At 39.1% G+C, this 19,911-nt stretch overlaps 1 protein-coding gene across 3 annotated transcripts in view; it reads left to right on the forward strand.

Moving 5' to 3' along the window:
- The window catches only part of golga3 (golgin A3), a 77,362-nt gene extending 58,154 nt beyond the window's left edge, over window positions 1–19,208 (forward strand). For all 3 annotated transcript variants that reach the window (XM_043715436.2, XM_043715439.2, XM_043715440.2), the window contains 9 exons: window positions 2,379–2,522; window positions 5,193–5,390; window positions 6,365–6,481; window positions 7,084–7,223; window positions 8,653–8,785; window positions 10,534–10,656; window positions 13,670–13,834; window positions 15,016–15,179; window positions 17,427–19,208. In XM_043715436.2, the coding sequence (XP_043571371.2) occupies window positions 2,379–2,522; window positions 5,193–5,390; window positions 6,365–6,481; window positions 7,084–7,223; window positions 8,653–8,785; window positions 10,534–10,656; window positions 13,670–13,834; window positions 15,016–15,179; window positions 17,427–17,667 (1,425 nt within the window). In that variant the 3' untranslated portion in view covers window positions 17,668–19,208. The remainder of the gene's footprint in view (window positions 1–2,378; window positions 2,523–5,192; window positions 5,391–6,364; window positions 6,482–7,083; window positions 7,224–8,652; window positions 8,786–10,533; window positions 10,657–13,669; window positions 13,835–15,015; window positions 15,180–17,426) is intronic.
- The last annotated feature ends 703 nt before the right edge of the window (window positions 19,209–19,911 follow it).

Below are 19,911 nucleotides of genomic sequence, written 5' to 3' on the forward strand. Positions count from 1 at the left end.
GAAAGAGCCTCAAGCTCATTCATCTTATTTCTAATGCTTCGTGCATTCATGTATAGTATTTTTAATTTGTTACTGCCCTCCCCCTTCCCATCAACTCCTATTTCGCTCAACTTTACAGCATGATCCCTTTTTGAGTTTTCTGCCTCATTGATACAGTTGTCTTTCTTGACTTCCCTTGTTCTAACTTTCCCTCCAATTTCCTTCTTAAACATCCAGTTTGTCCCCTCCCCCCTCCCCCCGCTACTTAGTTTAAGCGTAGCTGTGTTGCAGTAGCAAACCTACCTGCCTGCCAGAATGCTGGTCCCTAACCTATTAAGGTGCAAACCGTCTCTCTTGTAGAATTTATGCTTACCACAAAAACATACCCCAGTGGTCCAAGAATTTAAATCCTTGCTTCCTGCACCAGTTCCCCAGCCACGTGTTCAAGTCCATTACCTCCCTGTTTCTGGCCTCACCAGCCCAAGGAACTGAAAGCAAACCGGAGATAACCACCTTGGACATCCTGCTTTTCAGCTTTCTTTCTAGTTCTCCGAAGTCCTGCTGTAGTATGTTCCTCCTATTCTTCCTGACATCATTTGTGCCGACATGTACCACCACCTCTGGCTCTTCACCTTCATCCTTGAGGATTTCCTGCACTCTGTCTGTGATGTCTTTAACCCTGGCACCAGGAAGGCAACACACCATCCTTAAGTCCCATCTGCTGCCACAAAAACCCCAGTCAGTTCCTCTCACTATGGAGTCCCCTATTACCACGGCTCTGTGCGATGTCTGACTCTTCCACTCTGCCTCCACGCCAACATTTGATTGACAGACCTGGCCGCCTCGTGGACTGGCAATGTCATCTGTCTCTACTGTTTCCAAAAGATTCAACTTGTTCCTGACAGGTACTTCCCCCAGGGTCTCTTGCACCTGTGTCCTCTGCCTTCCTCATCGTCTGCTCTCTTCTGGTACAATTGGTGTAATAACCTCGCTGAAGGTCTTGTCCAGAAAGATCTCATTCTCTCTGATGAGCCTAAGGTCCTCGAATTCTTTCATCAGTGCTGCAGTATGCTCTGTCAGTAGCTGAACGTGCACACACTTTCCACACTTGTACGAGCCAGACACACCAGAGTCGTTGACCTCCCACATCATGCACGTAGCACACTGAACCAGCTTGGCAGTCATGTCTTCACCCTCTTCAACTGTGGAGTAATCACTTCACTCAATCTCCTTGTCAAAGACTCCTGAGCTAAAGCCTCACTCTTCAATCCACAGGAACTTCCTTGGACCCTCTTTTTGGGGCGAGTCTGTGGACTTTTAATTTAGGTTAGAGGAGGAGGCCCGACTTTGTAGGAGCTGGGTTCTAGAACACACCCACTCAAATAACAATCACTTACTTTCCCGACTGGCTTTGCGCTCTGCCTTCACTTCTGCCCAGCACCCTCTGCTCTCTGATGCAAAAAAGCATCTAACTTTGTATACCTGCCTTTGATCCATCTCCCCTAATACTTTTGCTCCACAAAAATTTATCGATCCTAGATTTAAACTTAACAACTGATGTTTTAAGTCGGTGACTTCTGCAGAACTAGTGATTTTCAATCTGAAATGTTAACTCAGACTTAAGCTCTCCCGCTCTCTGTCTCTCGCGCCCGCTCTCTGTCTCTCGCGCCCTCGCCCTCTCGCGTGCCCTCGCCCGCCCGCTCTACCTCGCCCGCTCGCGCTCTCACCACCACCACCATCACTCCTCTCTCTTCGTGCACGCACACGCACACCTGCTGAGTTTTTCCAAGGTTTCATTTCAGGTTTTTCAGCATCTACACTTTTTATTTGCTTTTGTGTCGCTCGAGTTTTGTTGATTGAAATAAAGAATGGTGCAGCTCATTGGAGCCACAGATTGAAGAGCTGCAAATTTCCAACATTTGTTATCCACTTGTTAAGCATGTGATTGCATTTGAAAGCTATAAATAAACCATGAAGAGCCATGTATTTGCCTTGAAGATAAGAATTGGAGGTCAGATCATTCTGGTTCGTTAGAAGAGTTGCTTCTTCGGTCAAACTCTTGAATAATGTGATCAAATACTTCCCAATTTCTGACAGGTTATACATGAGGTGACGAAGAGGAATTGACAGGACGTAGTTTTTTTCCACAAAGCTTTCATGTTCAGACAAAATGTGCAATGTTTTCTTAAGTATTCAATCAATACAACTCTTGTTTGATTTTTACTTGAAATGAGACGTGTGGTGTCAATATAGAATGTTTGCTTTGGTGCACCAGGCTTGCTGCAGTTGGGTTCATTTTTGGCTGAAAAATGCAGTGTAGCTTTTGGCATTATTGTATTGATGAGGTTGGTTGGAGCTGAACTGTCAAGTTATCTTGTTATCCCTTTGTATATTAATAGGAACGGATTCAGGCTTTGCAAACAGAGCTGCAGGCAGTAAACTACAGTAAAGCTACACTTGAAAAGGAGTTACAGGCAATCATCTCCCTTACCAGCCAGGAACTTGAGGATTATAGAGAGAAGGTTTTGGATCTAGAGGATGAGGTAAGACCTAAACCAAACTAAGCTGTGTGTACGGGTATTATTATTAACCACACCTACTCGATTTCCTGTGACTTGGCTGGCAATCCAGAGGTTCGGGCTAATGTTCTAGGGGCACAAGTTCAAATCCCACCTTAGCAGCAGGTAGAATTTGAATTTTGTGAACCAATTTGAAATATAAAGCAGATCGGAGTTATGGTGACCATGATAAACACCATCTATTTTCATTCATCTACTTTACTCTAGCGGAGGTGATGGCCTGTGGTAATGTTGCTGTGGTTTTCTTAAGCCAAGGTAATGTACTGGAGAATAGATTTGAATCCTGCCGTGGCAGATGGTGGAATTTAAATTTCAATAAAAATTGGAATTAAGTGTCTAATGATAGCCATGACTCCATTGTCGCTTGTTAGGAAAACCCATCTGGTTCACTACTCTTTTTGGGAAGGAAACTGCCATCCTCGCCTCCTGTGACTCCAGACCCACGGCAATATAGTCTTAATTGCCCTCTGAGGGATGGGCAGTAAATGCTGGCTTAGCTAGTGATGACTTCATCGCATGAATAAATTTTAAAGTCATTTTGGGAAGTCATTCTGTTTTATTACTGGTCTAGCCTTCATGTGACCTCCGGGCCATAATTATATCCTGTTTTCTTAACTGTCCTCTGAAATTCACTAGCAAGTCACTCAGTCTTAGGGCAGTTAGGGATGGTTGACAAATGCTGGTCTTGCCAGTCCACCAACATTGGACGAAAGAATAAAGAGAAATAAAAAACTTGTTGGTATTGTTTGCTAGTGAATTAATTTCTCTTTAATTTGGCTTGTTTCAGCACAATTGAACACTACTATGGAAGTGAATAGATTAATTCTTGGGTCTTTCATTCTCCCTTTGTCTGGCCCACAAGAAAATAACCAGACTCAGGTGGTGGATCATTTTGCTGACAAAAACGTGTTTATAAACAATTATCCTGCTCTTTTGTGGTATGAAGACTTTTTTGTGTTCTGCAAAATGAATAGAAACTATTTTAAAAACCACTTGCATTTATTTGGTCTTTCAATACCTTATGATGTCTGGAAGTACTTTTGAAGTGTAGTCACTGTGGAATTGTAAGATTTCCAGGTGCATTATATTTGGAATCATCAAGACCACAAGGACATAGGAACAGATGTCAGCCCATTGAATCTGCTCTGCCATTCAATGAGGTCACTGATCTGATAACCTTGTACTCCACTTGCCTGCCTTTTTCCCTATAACCATTGATTCCCTTACTGATTATAAGATCTGTTGCTCTTAGCCTTGAATATACTTGACGACTCAGTCTTGACAGACCTCTGCAATAAATAATTCCACAGATTTGCTTCCATCTGGGTACTCTTCATCTCTGCCCTTTGTTCTCTTATTCTGATATGCCCTTTGTTCCCATACTCTGCCATATGGGGAAACAACAACGATCTACCCTGTGAAGTCACCCTAAGAATCTTGTATGTTACCTCTCAATCTTTTAAATTCCTATGAGTAAAGGCATAACCTACTTAAGCACTCCTCCATAAGGCAGTTCCTCTATACAGCAGCAGCCTAGTGAACCTTTCTTGGGATGCCTCTAATGCCAGTATATCTTTCCTTGGGTAACTATTCACAGTATTCCAGATGTAGTCTGAGTAGTACCTTGCATATTTTCAGTATAATCTCCCTACAGTTATACTCTATTCCCTTTGAAATAAAAGTCAATGTTCCATTTTCTTTCCTCATTGCCTACTCAATCTTTGTCATTCATACATAAGAACTCCAGGTTCCTCTGTTCTCTAGCTCTCTGCAGTCGTTCTCCATTTAAATATTATTCAGCTTATTTATTCTTACTGCCAAAGTGCATAAGTTCACATTTTCTCACATATTCAATCTGCCAAGTTTTTGCCCATTGGCTTAACCTATCTTTATCATTCTGCAGACTCTCGGCTTCATCTTCACCACTTCCCACCTCTAATGGTCAGGAGCAAACTAAATCTGTTTATTTACAACTGTAAATGATAAATGAGATATTGCCCATTACATTCATGTATAAATGCCTTTGATCATTTTCATTGCTTTTTCTTTCTCCCTTTAGTTTCTCTTGCCTGTTTCCCCCGCAGTTTCTCTTATTTCAAGGGGTTGCTGTCAATAATTGTTTTTTTTTTAATGAAAACACTATTTATCAATCGCTTCACAGGAATTATTACAAACACTCGGGCTTTTGTGACACAGTGATAGTGTCCATACTTCTGAGCCAGGAGGTTTCAAGTCTTACCTGTTGAACAGTTGTGTAATAACATCTTTTGACTATTCCAACCACTCACTCATTAAAAGCAATCTAATTCAAGCATTTGTGGTATTTTTTGTTTTCCTCTGGAATTATCATCCTTCAGGCAAAAATTAAGGGTGTGTTCTGTCCTGAGGAATATTGAAAGGTATAGGTGTGATTCACGGTGTAAACTGCTTTTCAAGACAGGACAGATTGTTTTCCAGATATGATTAGTGTTTGAAATTATAAATACATGATTGAAACTGTTAAACATCTATTTCTGTCCCTTTGTGTACCAAGACCATATATCTTTATGGTGGTAAATGCAGTGAGTATGAAGGCTTCTTAATTTGTACAAATTCTTTTGTTTGCTATGATAGCTTCTGTTCTCTGCCACTTAGCTTCAAGAGTCAAGAGGTTATCGGAAAAAGATACGACGCTTGGAAGAAGCCAATAAAAAGCTGACTCTAGAGTTGGAACATGAGCGAGGGAAATTAGTTGGCTTAAGTCAGTCCCATGCTGCGCTGAAAGAGCATACTAGCATCTTGGAGACTGCCTTGTCAAAAAGAGAAGCAGATCTTGTACAACTTAATCTTCAGGTATGAGCCTAAAGTAGAGGATCTTTTTAAAGTCAATCATTTATGCTGGACCTCCAGAGTGCTTATAGATTAAAAGAATTCTAATCACTCAAAATCTTTTATCTAAGTAATAAATCAAACCTAACATTGAATCTGGAAACACACTATAATTAGTAAAGTGACTTGATTTTTCTAATGGTTGTGTGTAACTAAACATAGTTTAAATTTTTATTTTAACCATCCCCATCCTCCTTTCTATAAGTGTTCTTCTAAGCTACATGATTGCATGACCACCTAGTACTTGAGAATGTGCCAGGCAAAACACCACAAACAGGCTGTGCACACACAATCTTTCCTTTAATGTGCATGCAATCTTAAAGGCACTGCACTGTGTAATAGATCATTATGCGCAACAAATTATACTTAGAGCTATTGCCGTCTATTTTTTTAAAAATGAATGTACTCGAGCTAATTATTTTTAACAGCCTTTAAACACATTTTGTTTCTCCGTTTTTTTTTCTCTCCTCTTGTCATGCAGTCACAGATTGTAAAATTGCTGTCTGTCTGGCAGAGAACGATTTCCAAAGCCACTTATGGTCTAGAGTGGCAATGAACCAGGTGGTCTCACTATTGAGACAATCTTGTCAATCTCTATTCATATATTGTCAAATCAAGAATTGCAGAAGTTCCAAGGTCCTAGCTGTTTGTGCCATGTTAAGAACTCCATGCTGCCCCAAGGGCTAAATGCACCATCAGTGAGCTGTGGTCTACCAATGCAGCCAGCCAAAATCTGTCTTGTTGAAAATTAGTGTTGATCTTGTGAAATCCATATGACAAATCAATCCAGTTCATTTTCCTTTTCCCCAACTTTGTGACTAATTGCATTTTGTTAGGACCCCTGTTCTACTTCAAAATCGAAAATAAAAATGACTGAATGCAATCTTTCATAGTAACACCCAACAAAACGTTTTCATGGAGTGAGTTTTCTTGTACAGGTACAAGCAGTCCTAAAACGAAAGGAAGAAGAGGACCAGCAGATGAAGCAATTAGTACAAGCTTTGCAGATTGCACTGGAAAAGGAGAAAGGAAATGTTAATGAATTAAAACAGCAGGTAAATGGTAGCTTTAAGTCTTTATTTCAGGAAACAGTGAACATAAGTATGTAAATCGTTAGAAAGGTTCAATCAATTCCATTAAACTACCATTCAGATTATTGAATGAAACTTTATGCTGTGTAATATTACTGGTTTTGCTGTATATAATATTATGTAACTTTTATTGAAAACTATTGTATAATATAGTAGTGTAGGAAAGAACGGTTGAGGCACAGCTCAGTTTAGCATTGAATCATAGATTCTCTGCCAATTAACTGGGTCTCAGCCAGGTTGGTAATTGAGCTACAACTGGCCTTGGTATTGCTGAGCTCGAAGATTTCTGATCCTGTTGCTGTCTAGTGATTTCATGGGAAATTCCAGTATGGATCATGGATGAAGACAGTGGAGTGGTCTTAGTCACCTGAATGTGGGGTGTTGAAAGTCTGGAGATGTTTATTAAACAGTATACCAACAAGAGGGAGAATTTCAAGATTAAGAAGTTGGAGAATTGAGTCTGCATGAATGCAATATTTCTATCTCACTGAAGGAAATTGAAGTCAATCGCTGTTTCGTTATTGCTTTTATTGTATTTTTTTTTAACTTCTTTAAATGATTTATAGGTTTCAGCAAACAAGGCTGAGGCTGGACACAATCGTCGTCACTACAGAGCAGCTGCCCTCGAACTCAGCGAGGTGAAGAAAGAGCTATATGCCAAAGAACAGCTTGTAGAAGCTCTGCAGGCAGAAGCTGACAAACTCCAGTACGACAACCATGTGGCAGTTACGGTTCTTATACAAATCTGACGTGCAATAGCTAAGGAATGAGATATGTGGTAGGAATGTTGAAACATGGAGAATTAAAACCCCTCCTTGTCTGCCCTGTTGGTGGAATTTCCCTATACCACAGATGCTCCAACCCTACTATATCATCTAATGAGACCTTCCCATATAATAGTTCTTTAGGGGTCATAATTGCTCAGTGTTGCCATGTTGACTTTAGCTCTAGAATCGGAGAAATCACAGCCCGTACCCTACTGCATTGTGTTGAATCTGGGATGTATGGCTGGAGTGATTTCACTAGCATTTGTTTAGTAACTGAGTTTGATATGTTTTCTAGAATTGTAGGACTGTAAGTTGATAATGCTAGCTCACTGTTACTCTGGAGGAAAAGGACAAAAGTGAGATTTATTTGGGTACACTTTAATTGGGGTTGTTAGCTCATGTGGAGAGTTGGGAAGGATGGTCTGCTTCCATGGAATTAATGGAGACATGATTTTATGATCTGGGGCGATAATGATGTAGTAGCAAAATCACTGGACTGATGATCCAGAGGCTCAGGCTAAGTCTGTGGGGAAATGGGTTCACATCCCACCAGAGTAGCTGGTGGAGTTCAAATTATACTAATGCATCAGGAATTGAAAGATTGTCTCAGTGATGGTGACAATAAAACTATAATCCATTATTGTCAAAACCCATCTGATTCACGAATGTTCTTCAGGGAAAGGAATCTGCATCCTGTCATACTTGTGACTGCACACCCACACAATGTTTCCCTGAAGCAGCATGGCCCTGGGAAACCCCATGCATGTTGATTGCCATGTCCATGCTATAGCATGACTGTTTCCAGAAAGTGCTGCTGTGCATAGGTCTTGGCAGTTTGTGCAGGAGGAAGAAACATCTGAGGGAATGTTGGATACACGGCAATGTCGTGAAATAGTTGAGCAAGGCATTTATTTCAAGAGCAGCTGGGTTTTGGCAAAAAATACTGGCCTTGCCAAATGATGCCCACATCCCATGAATGAATAAAGAAAAAATATGGTGTAACCATAAAAAAAATGAAAAAGTAGTCAGAAACCACATGAACATGTTTTCAAATAATTTTTGAAACTCAAACAGTTTATTTTAAAAATAAATATTTTGTTATGGAACATGAATGTTTCCAGTAGAAAAGTTAATAAATGTCCTGGCACAGTGATCAAAGAAACCACTGCAGTTTTACTTGATGAAAATGAGGCATCATTTCTTTTGAAAACTTAACTTATAGGACATATCGCACCATATTCAGGTTGAACAAGTTCAATTCGAAACAATCATTGTTTTAAATAATTTGATTTCCTAATGGTCCCTGGAATTCATGCTTCATCATGATTTGGATTTATCTAATTTTGCTCCCAATGTGTTCTGTTGCAGAGCCCAGGATAAGAAACACTCTCAGGAAGTAGCACAATTCCAGGAGGAATTGGCTGCAGCTCACTCCCAGCTTAAACTATTGCAGAAACGGCTGGATGAAGAGCTTAACAAACCAGTTACTGTAAACCAAGAGGTACAACTTACCACGTGACTACATCGCTATTATCTATGTGGAATCTTGCACAACTTGAATCATTGGTTTTAATATGGGCTGAGATGTTTATTTGGTTGAATTTTAAAACAAGCTGAGTGAAAATGATTGGTTTCATTCACTTGTATTTTCCTCCTTGTCACCTTAGCCACTTTTTCATCATATTCCAGCTGTTCTCCTGCGGAAGTGTGCTCATAGTTTAATTGGTGCAGATGACTTGAACCTAAGTGGTACTAAGTGTAGTCATGAAGGAATGTTTCGTTTTCAGAAGTGCTGTTCTTTATGGAAGATTTTATCTCAAGACTTTTTTTTTTCAATCTGTTTCAGATGGAAGTATTGCCTTTCTCCACCCCAACCACCTTGTCTCCAACATGGTATCTTGCGTTTAACAAGTGCATATACCGCATAGCTTTGCTGGTACTTTGAGTCATGAGTGAACATTATGTTCAATTATTTTGGACCACAGGTCACTTGGGTAGTTCCAGTCACTTGCCATTTCAATATGTCAGCTTGTTTCTCATTCTCATGTTTGCTTTTAGACTTTCTGTAGTGCTCCAGTGAAACCTGGAGGATCCCTTATTTTTGGATTAGGCACTTTATAGCCTTCTGGTCTCAGCATTGATTTAAACAATTTCACACTATGGACTCTATTTTGATAAATTGTCTGTAATTTCTATTCATTTGTTGCATTTAGAGCTGATCTTTATTCTGCTGAAAACACATCTCTGGATTCAGAGTAAAAATAAAATATTGTGGGCATTGGAAACCTGCCATACAAACCAGAGTGCTTGCAAAACTTGGGTCTGACAGTCTCTGTTACAGTTATATTTCGACTCTGGTATAATTCTTCAAGTGTGAAGACAGAGGTGGAAAAGTGTTGGGTTTTATATTTTCAAATCCACTTCTTCAGAGATGTTATCTGGATCAGGTGCAACTTGAACCTAGGTTTTCTGGATCCGCGCTATACTATAGAAAAGGAACAACGTTAATGAAAGGGTACATTAGAAAATGTTAGAGGATGATTTGAGATTACAGATACTACAGACTAGAAAGCAAATGGAATGGTAACAGTTATATTGAAGAGACAAAGTTAGATCTGGAGTAACTTTAGTTTAATATTGCTGCTCCATCTGCCGTCGTCTTGTATTGCTTTTAGTCACGGCTATATGATCTTAATTAGATTGTAAAATGACTTGAGGTAAAATCTTGAATGAATTTACTAGAAGTGTATATAAGAATCTGAGGAATAGAATGCTGAAGCTTCATTTGTGAGATAAATGTTATCACCAGCAGCTGATGGAGAATGTTGCACTTTTTTAATGAAGGGCCATGCTCCATTTCATTATCATAAGGCAATTTACAGACACAAAGAATATCCACAAGGATCATGCCAAGTTTAATTAAGTGGTCGGTTTAATTAAGTGGTCGGTTTGCTTGGTCCAATATTGGCTATCCCAAGACTAAATTGCAATTCTTTTATGGGTAAACATTGATTAACCTGTTATCAATAAACCTGTGGCACTAGATTTGCTAAAGATTTTAATTTTAATTCTAAACACAATGTATGAAAAATATTTGGTCATCTGTGTGATTAACATTTGTCTTTTTAAAATAGGAGGGCAGATTTGGTCGCCAGTGATAGGAATTAGTTTGGCAAATGGCTTTTACATGTAGACCACTAACTAATTATTGTGATTATGACAAAGTTTTTAAAAGGTCTTTCTTTTTAGGTGGAGGACTTGAAATGGGAAGTTGAACAGAAGGAAAGGGACCTACAAGCCTTTAGACAGCAACTCTCGCTAACTGAACAGCGAAGTCAGAAGGAATTAGAAGGGCTACAGGAAGCTTTACAGGTAGGTGATATGAACAAGAAGATTCATGTTTTGGTCTCTGCACCAAGGCATCTAACCTTTTCATACTTTGATTAAGGTTCGCTGCTGAATGAGTTGTTTTTTTTTGGCATTATTGTAGTTTCTCCCCATCATCATTTGCTTAATTTCCTGTAAGATGCAAAGTTCAGAATGAAACCAAAATAGGTGAAAAAAGTCCGCTTTCAACTGATTAGTCACAATAGTTTGGTTATGTATTCGGGCAACTCACTAAATGCAAGTTCTACCTCATGCTATAGTATGGAGATGGAGGCGGCATAAGCATAGAAAATTGACAGAATGGAAAGAAACCACTTGCCACTGGGCACGCACTAGCTGGGAAACAAACCATCCATCTTAATCCCACTTTGCAGCATTTGGCCTGCTATGAAATGCCACTGACTATAACCGTTCACATAAAACTGTACAGCGTCACAACTCACTGGAGTAAACATAGGAAATAGGAGCAGGAGTAGGCCATTCGGCCCTTTTGAGCCGGCACCACCATTCAATATGATCATGACTGATCATGCAGTTTCAGTATCCCACACCTGTTTTCTTTCCATATGGCTTGATCCCTTTAGCTGCAAGGGCCACGTACAGCTCCCTCTTGAATACATCTAACAAACTGGCCCCAACAGCTTGTGGAAGAAAATTCCAAAGTTTCACTGCTCTGAGTGAAGAAATTCTTTCTTTCTCATCTCGGTCCTGAATGGCGTATCTTTTATTCTTGGACTGTGACCCCGAGTTCTGGACTTGCCCAACATGAGGTATCATCTTCCCACATCTAGCCTGTCGAGTCTCAAGTGGATTTTGTATGGTTCTATGAGAGCGCCCCCCCCCACCCCCACAACTCTTCTTAATTCCAGTGAGTACAAGTCCACTTGATCCAGCCTTTCCTTATATGTCAGTCCTGCCATCCCAGGAATCAGACTGGTGAATCTTCGCTGGACTTTCTCAATAGCAGGAATGAGTCAAAAAGGGTGGCAATGGAAAAGCACAGTAGGCAGCTTTGGAACAGCAGGATAGTTGACGTTTTGGGCATAAACCCTTTATCAGGAAAGTCCTGATGAAGGGCTTATGCCCAAAATGTCGACTTTGCTGCTTCTTGGATGCTGCCTGACCTGCTGTGCTTTTTCCAGCACCACCTCTTTGGACTCTGACTCTCCAGCATTGCAGTCCTCACTTTGTGCTAGTTGCTGAAAACCTCACTGTGCAGCCTCTTCAAAGGATGTCCACCTTGAAGAAATTCTCCTCCCTCTACAAAGATCTCAGCAAGTCTCTTTGCCACTGCACTCACCCAGGCCATCTCCTCTGCCTTGAAGCTCTTCACCACATCCTGAAGCAGACCCACTAATACAGCCACCATCTCCTTCCTGAGCATCTGCCTATGCAATCGACTCACCCTTAATAGCAAGAATGTCCTAGGAATGTCTTAAGAATGACTAGGAAACCAAAATTGTACACAGTACTCAAGGTAAGGCCTCACCAAGGCCCTGTATAACTGCAGCAAGACTTCCCTACTCCTATACTCAATCCTCTCGCTATGAAGGCCAGTATGTTATTAGCTTTCCTCACTGCCTGCTGCACCTGCATCAGCCTTCAGGGTGTTCCACCCTGACACACAGGTCTCGTTGCACCTCACCTTTTTCTAAACTGCCACGGTTCAGATAATAATCTGCATTCCTGTTTTTCATGACCAAAGTGGAAACGCTCACATTTATTCACATAATATTACATTTGCCAAGTATTTGCCCACTCAGCCAGTCTGTCCAAGTCTCCCTGCAGCTGCATACACTGCCATCCAGCTTACTGTCATCTGCAAATTTGAAGGTGTTGCATTCAATTCCTTCATCCAAATTATTAATCTATATTGTGAACAGCTGGGGTCCCAGCACTGAACCCTGGCGTACCCCACTCGTAATTGCCTGCACTCTAAAAGGACTTGTTTATTCCAACTTTCTGCTTTCTCTCTGCCAACCACTTCTCTGTCTTCATCAATACATTGCCAGGGGGTTCTATTCTTCAATCCTTGTTCTTCAGCTCTTTTGCAATATTTCGCAGGAGGGACAGGTAACTGGTAGATTAACTGCAAAATGCTTGCCTTCCTGGATAAAAGTCGTGATTTACAGCAACTGGTGAGGGAAAATAAATGGTCTTTCTTCAGCTTCAGATGTTTCATTAAGAAAGTTACGGCAAGTCTTCTTCCAGTGGTCCAAAGCCTTCTGTCAGTATTAGTCACATTGACAAACTGTTTAATTATCCAGGAACCGATCAGATAGTTGTCAGTTAAATCTCAGTTCAGACATATCCCCAAGTGCCAACCCATCTACTAATAGTCCACCACCCCACCGAAGCAGCAATGTAAATACTACTTACAAAAAGTTTAAGTAATTTGCCTTTAAATTTGCAGCACTTCCTTTCACAATCCTTGGCTTTCAATCCACAATCAAGAATCCAGTAAAATAAAATGATACCGTCTTTACAACAGCTTCATGCCCTAAGCTTCACTTAATGAGTTCCAGATCTCAGTTTAGATATGAAGGGTACTTTTCATTTTTAAAAAAAAAAGAGGAACTGGGATGGTTACTCGGCTTAAGTTATTATCTACTTGTTCTCTAATAACTCAAGAATGTCACTATATACAAACCTGTCTTTTTGAGCTACAGTGTGTGAGGAGATGAATATACTTTTTCATTTTTGTGCATTGTCGCTTCCGAAATGTCCAAAGAGAGGTTTTTTTTGGACAATTTCAGTCATATAGCGAAAGAATGTGGTCCTTAGTTAAACTATTCCACAAATTTGGCACAAAAATATGCACTTATTCTCTGTTGACTTCCTTGTTTGTTTTTTTTTAACAGTAACATCTTGGCTAGCTTTTTGTTAAACATTTTCATGCATATTTGCATATTTCCAGCTTTTCTTTGGTAGCTGTGTCTATTATAACTTTAAGTTTAAGCTTAAAATGGAACTTATTCTTCCTTGTACTGTTTTACAGGGTGTAAAGGTGAATCTGGAAGAACTGCAAGAGGAATTGACAATCACCCGTAAGGATAAATTCATGCTCCAAACTAAGGTGACAGAACTAAGAAATACTATGAAGACATTACTGCAACAAAACCAGCAGGTGAAGATGGATCTGAAACAGACAAAAACACGGAAGGTAAGTGATTAACCCCAGGGTAGAACAGTATAGTTATCATAATGGTGGTGTTTATACCCTGAAATATTTGGACTTGATCACTGTGGTCTGCTGTGATTTTGCCTTGCTCTACGCAATTTAGAAAGACAATGGCTGTTCTGTGGTCTCATCTCATTTTCTTGAGCCTTTAGCCTGTATCCTTTCATACTGTTGGCTGCCAAACAAAAATATCAACCATTTGATTTAAAACTAAGAACTGCCAAGCACCATTTGCCACTTGCATTGAATCCCAATGTCCCTGAAATTACTTTTAGGAAATAGAACATGACTTCTCAAACATGATTTTGCCCTATTTAATGTCTCATTTTGCCTGCCCCAAAAGTGTTTGATAATTCTATAATGGTTACAGCACAAAGAAGCTGTTCAGCCCATCAAGTCCACATTGGCTTTCTGCGTGAGGGAACTTGCTCATCCCACTCCTGGCCTTCCATTCTTTCCCTTTAGCTAATCATATAATCCTCCTTTCAAAACGCACAATAGAATTTTTCCCCAACCGCTCTTGAAGGCAATGCATTCCAACTTATAATTACTCACATAGGCATAAATATTATTAGCTAATTTATTTTACTAGTATAGGTTGCTCTTGAACCTAGCCCCTCTTTCATTTGACTACTCAACTTTTGCCTTCAGAAAATGTCTCCTGTAATGTTCTTTATCCAGATAATTAACTAGTATCTAAAGCAGGGAATCAACATGTGTATTATTGTAATATTAATTTTAATCCTGTCCACATGAATGATGGCCAAATCTTTCTGGAGAACTCTGAAGGCCTTCTTTGAACTGAATGCATAGATCTGGCTTAATTTGTGTAGAAAGATGATTTTTATCAAAGTATAATTCAATTTTAGCTAGTTGTAACATATACAGAATTTTTTAGTCCCCTATGTCCCACTAAATGTTACAATGTTAGATTTTGACACATTATGCAACAAATACTTTTTTTTATTTTTAACTATTATTTGGCAACCTTGATCTATTTTATAGGATTGAAGAAGTTACGAATTTTGGGATAATTCAGCAGGAAGAGACTTAGGTGGAACTTGGTATTTAAATACTAGTACAAAACTGTTGGGTGGAATGCTCTGTTTCCATGCTGTAAATGCAGTGTAACACTATCATTTTAAATACATATTTTTAAATAGAGAATGGAGTTGAAAGGAGATGTTGTTTCATCAAATCCAGTGACTCCAGTAAAGATCCCCGATTGCCCTGTACCTGCCTCCCTTCTTGAAGAATTGCTCAGGCCACCGACGGCTGTGAGTAAAGAGCCTCTTAACAATCTCCACAGTTGTCTAAAGCAGTTGAGGTAAGTTCCTTATGAAAAGGTGGGTTTGTTTTGAAGTATTATAAGTCTTGATTAATGTACATTGCATTTTGCAGTAATTCATTACAGATTATAATCATTGAATAATCTTTTAAATAACTGCCAAGTTTTACAAAACTACCACAGAAAGAAACAATTAGAATAAAATAATGTTCCTTGCAAATTTCAATTCAGTTAGTTAAATCATCCCATACGATAAATCATCCCATACGATAAGCAGTAAGGTTTTGAGAGGGGCAGAAACCTTAAGAGACATTGGACTGGATGTCCACATGCTCTGAAGGTGTCAGGACAAATAGATGAAATGGTAAATAAGGCATCTAGAATGCTTTCTTTTATTGGACAGGAGTAGGTGATGGCCTAGTGATATTAACACTTAACTATTAATTCAGACACCCAGATAATGTTCTGGGGACCTGGGTTTGAATTCTAGAATTAAGAAAATCTGGAATTAAGAATCTACTGATGAGATCATTGTCAATTGTTGGAAAAACTTTTCTGGGAAGGAAATCTATCATCCTCACCTGGTGTGATTCCAGACCCACAGCAATGTGGTTGACTCTCAATTGCCCTCTGAAATGGCCTAGCAAGCCACTCAGTTGTACCAATCGTTCCAAAGTCTCAGGAATGAAACTGGACAGATCACCTGGCATTGACTTAGGCAGAAACAGCTCTGTTGACCCTGCAAAGTCCTTAGTAACATTTGGGGGCTAGTACTAAAATTGGGAGAGCTGTCTCACAGAAAAGTCTAGCAGCAGCCTGACATAGTCTTTCTCACGGAATCATACCTTAGTCTATATCCCAGACACCATCATCAGCATCCCTGGTATGTCCTGTCTCACTGGCAGGATAGACCCAGCAGAGGTGGCGGCACAGTGGTATACAGTCAGGATGCAGTTGCCCTGGGAGTCCTCAACTTGACTCCGCACCCCATGAAGTCTTGTGGCTTCATGTTAAACATGGGCACGGAAACCTCCTGATAACCATGTACTGTCTTCCCTCAGCTGATGAATGGATACTTCTCCATGTTGAACAACACTTAGAGGAATTTGACTATTTCTATACTTGACCAGACAGTGGATGTTGCTGTCCATTTTAACCCTAAGTGACAGTAAATAACCACACCTACTACAAAATTTGGGCCAATATTTGTCCAAGAATCTTAAGTGAAGAATGCTATATTTACTTACTTAAGTAAAAGCTGCATATAAAATAAGTTTTTTTTTAAATTAGCTTATAACTTGTAGGTAAGGAAAAGGAACAATATAGGCTATTACTGAAGATGCTCTGCTTGTGCTTGAATAGGTACAGGTGGGTTTAAGCAGGGGTATTTCTACTGAGCTACACAAAGCTGATGGGTAGCAGAAAGTTGTGCAGTCTAAGGTTGTATAAAGACCACAAGGTATGAGCAGTCTTTGAGAACTGAGATGAGAGTATTTCTTCAGCTCGTGACTCTATGGAAATTATTGCTGGAGAGAGCTGTGGAGGCCAAGTCATTGAGTGTATTTAAGACAGAGATTGTTAGGTTCTTGATGAGTAAAAGGATCAAGGGTTGTGAGGAGAAGGCAGGCGAATCATGTTGAGAAACCTATCTGCCATGATGGAATAAAAAAGCCTACTTTTGCGCCTGTATCTTATGAGAATACTGTTTCTAACTTTGATTAGAGCAATATTGGTGATGAGATGAAAGTGAAAACCTGTTTTGAAGAGATTCAAGCATGCATTTGTAGGCAAAAGAAGCAGCATTTGGGGGCAGCAACAGGTTTTTGTATGGAAAATGAGCTTGGAGATGGAGTGGTGTTCTCAGGATAACTGATCGAGGATGGCTTTCTTGAGACTGGCACAATAATGAGAGTTCCCATGGAAAAGCAACCAAGTATTGCAGAATGAGTTGGTTCTGTTGCTGAATTTGCTTTATCGTGATGGCTGTAGTCTTGGGCAGCATTACAATTACAAGTAAGGTTCCTGCATCTTACTGCCTACTTCAGTAAATGACTCTTCAACCTAAAATCTTATCTATTTCTTTCTACATTCATTGCCTGAGCTTTGTATTTCCAGCAATTTCTGTTTCCATTTCTGAGCTTTTGTTTCTTGTTGCAGGTAATTTTGTTTTACTAGAATAGTTATTGCTTTGGCACAGAACTGTTTGGATCTTGAATTATCTATGGACAATATCATTGGAAATCTATTTATAATTGTTAAAGAAAAAACTTTCTCTTTTATCCAAAGGCAAGAGATGGACAGTTTACAGCGACAGATGGAGGAGCATACAGTAACTGTACACCAATCTATGTCGTCATGGACACAAATGGAAGGACAATTGTTGGAACTTACTGCTGATGGCACAGCCCCAGCAACAACAGAGGTGTCCAGCAATAGTACAGAAACTGACCTCAACAGTAGTGCAAATACTAACCATGCAAGTAGGACCTGTCAGCAAGGAACAATTTCTGCACCATCACAAATATAAAAGCCCTCAGTAATGCTGAAGAGTGGGAATGTTTTCCAAATCTCTCTGCTTTATTTACATTCTTGTTTCCTTGGCTGCCTAACAGCAAAATGTTCATTCACACGACTGGCAATGGATTTAAATATTGCTTGTAATTGCCTGAATCCAACTTCCACATGTGATTTTTGTTAGACTACTGGGTCCATTTTTAAAAAAAAGGAGGTGGGAGGTAACTTTTGTTTTCAGAAAGTCAATCCATCAGCAATTCAGTAGCATGGATTGACTGGGAAAAACTAACTGTCTATTTGGGTATTCTAACCCTTGAGTGATGGGGAGGGGAATAATTACAAGGAGTGCTTAAAAGGTCAAGAAAAATATTGAGTCTAATTTATTAAAATTAAATTGTAACTTTAACTTTAAAAATGGTTGTAATTTTTGTTTTACAGTTCTGGAAGTTCTTCTAGTTTAAGATATATTTGTTAGTTTAAGGCTTGAGCAGCATTATGTTGGTATTGTGTAAGTCAAAGTTCTACCTGAGGACAGTGTTTTGTTCCTTTTCACTTTCAACATAAAAATCTTTTTTGTTCCTTTTCAAAGAAACCATAGTTAAAAACATATTTTGTACCTTTTTGATCTCCATGTTTGTGGACATAAAGCAAGCCCAAATAATATGAACTTATTTAACTTCAGCAGCAAATGCTAAAGATGCTTGTTTATATATTATATATGCATGCACATGAATATTCATTTAAATTTTTTCTTTCTTTACAATGCTGTTAGGCAATTGGATTGCACAACAATTTTGATATTCTGGGTTTGACAGAAGGGTAAGGGTTTTAAATCCAATGACCAGTAGGTGTAAACTCACAGCATAAAATGGCCTTGAGTTGACAGTTGTGTTCAGAATAGAATGTTAGATAGGCGCTCTCAATTGTGCGCTTCTCTATTAAGTATTGGGTCAATGTAAAGGGAGCAAAGTAAACAGCAGGTATTGATTACCTGGGTGTTGCACTTGCCTATAGTGGAAAAGTAGTTAATTCCCCACTGCTAAGCATCCTCACCATGATGAGCAGAAAGACAAGTTTTTAAAAAAAACTTAATTGAATTTTTAAAAATTGTGAAAAATTGCGTATTCATTAAAAGTCCCACTGCCACATACTTAAGATGTTATGTCATGGAGGAAGCACGTTTATATCACTAAGCTGAAAAAACTGAAAAATATTTTTCAACAGCAGCATAAATGCTTAGCCTATGTACAAGCCAAATGAGCTGCTTTGACTATTTCTTATCATTTGTGCACTACAATGATTATTGTTTCTTTTTTACTAACTGCTGCTGTCCTGACATGATTGAATAGTTTGCTCAGTAGCTACTAACTGTTTATTTTCATTTGACTTTCGCTTTCTGTTTATTTTGTTTTTCAGTTTGGTCTGTACACTTTGGATCTACTAAGCAAAACTATCTTGTACAGTATGAAAGTTCTGTAAGCATGTTAAGGGATTTAAATTTATGCATAACATTGCTGGAGAGCCTTGTGCAATAAACTATTTTTGGTAATGGTTTTCCACGTATGGTTTACTTTTGTGATTTTCTTTAAAGAGGGGTACAGCTTATTCATAAATTGCATGTACGAAACCAATCTTATCAGTCATCTGCTTGGTCTGATTTAACAATTAATATTTTACTTCATATAAGCATAATGGAAGCTAAAAATACAGAATTCTGCTCAAGAGCAAATATTTTTATAACTTGAAGCGGGAACCAATGACCTTACTTGGATTTCACAGTTCTGTGACCTTCGATCCTCAAACGATATGTTCTTATCTGGTCAAGGAATACACAAAATGGTATTGGAGTAATTGATTGATATGGAAATATTGCCGAGAGTCATAATAGTAAATAGTTCAGCGACAGCTTCTTAAGTGTTATCTAAATTCTGGAACATAAAAATCAATGCAAATACATTTATACATTTCTGTTGTTTTGCTAGCTCTATGTCCAGTGCTTTGTAACCTCAACATGTCATGATATTTCTTTGCATTAATGACATTAATAAAGCTGATTCTTCTGTAGTGAATTATAAAGAAATACCAAGTCCAGTGTAGTGGAATACACTGCTTGAGGCTGTGTTGGAAGCAGATTCAGTCACAGCTTCCAAAGAGAATTGGGTAATTATCTGGACAGTAGATTATTGCAGGGTTGTAGGGTTTTTGGGTGGGGTCAAAGAGTGAAATTAAACAAACCACTCTCACAGATAGCAGGCAT

This window comes from Chiloscyllium plagiosum, unplaced genomic scaffold, assembly GCF_037043375.1.
Source record: "Chiloscyllium plagiosum isolate Xiang-an unplaced genomic scaffold, Cpla_swu_hap1 HiC_scaffold_24, whole genome shotgun sequence".
Taxonomy (NCBI): domain Eukaryota; kingdom Metazoa; phylum Chordata; class Chondrichthyes; order Orectolobiformes; family Hemiscylliidae; genus Chiloscyllium; species Chiloscyllium plagiosum.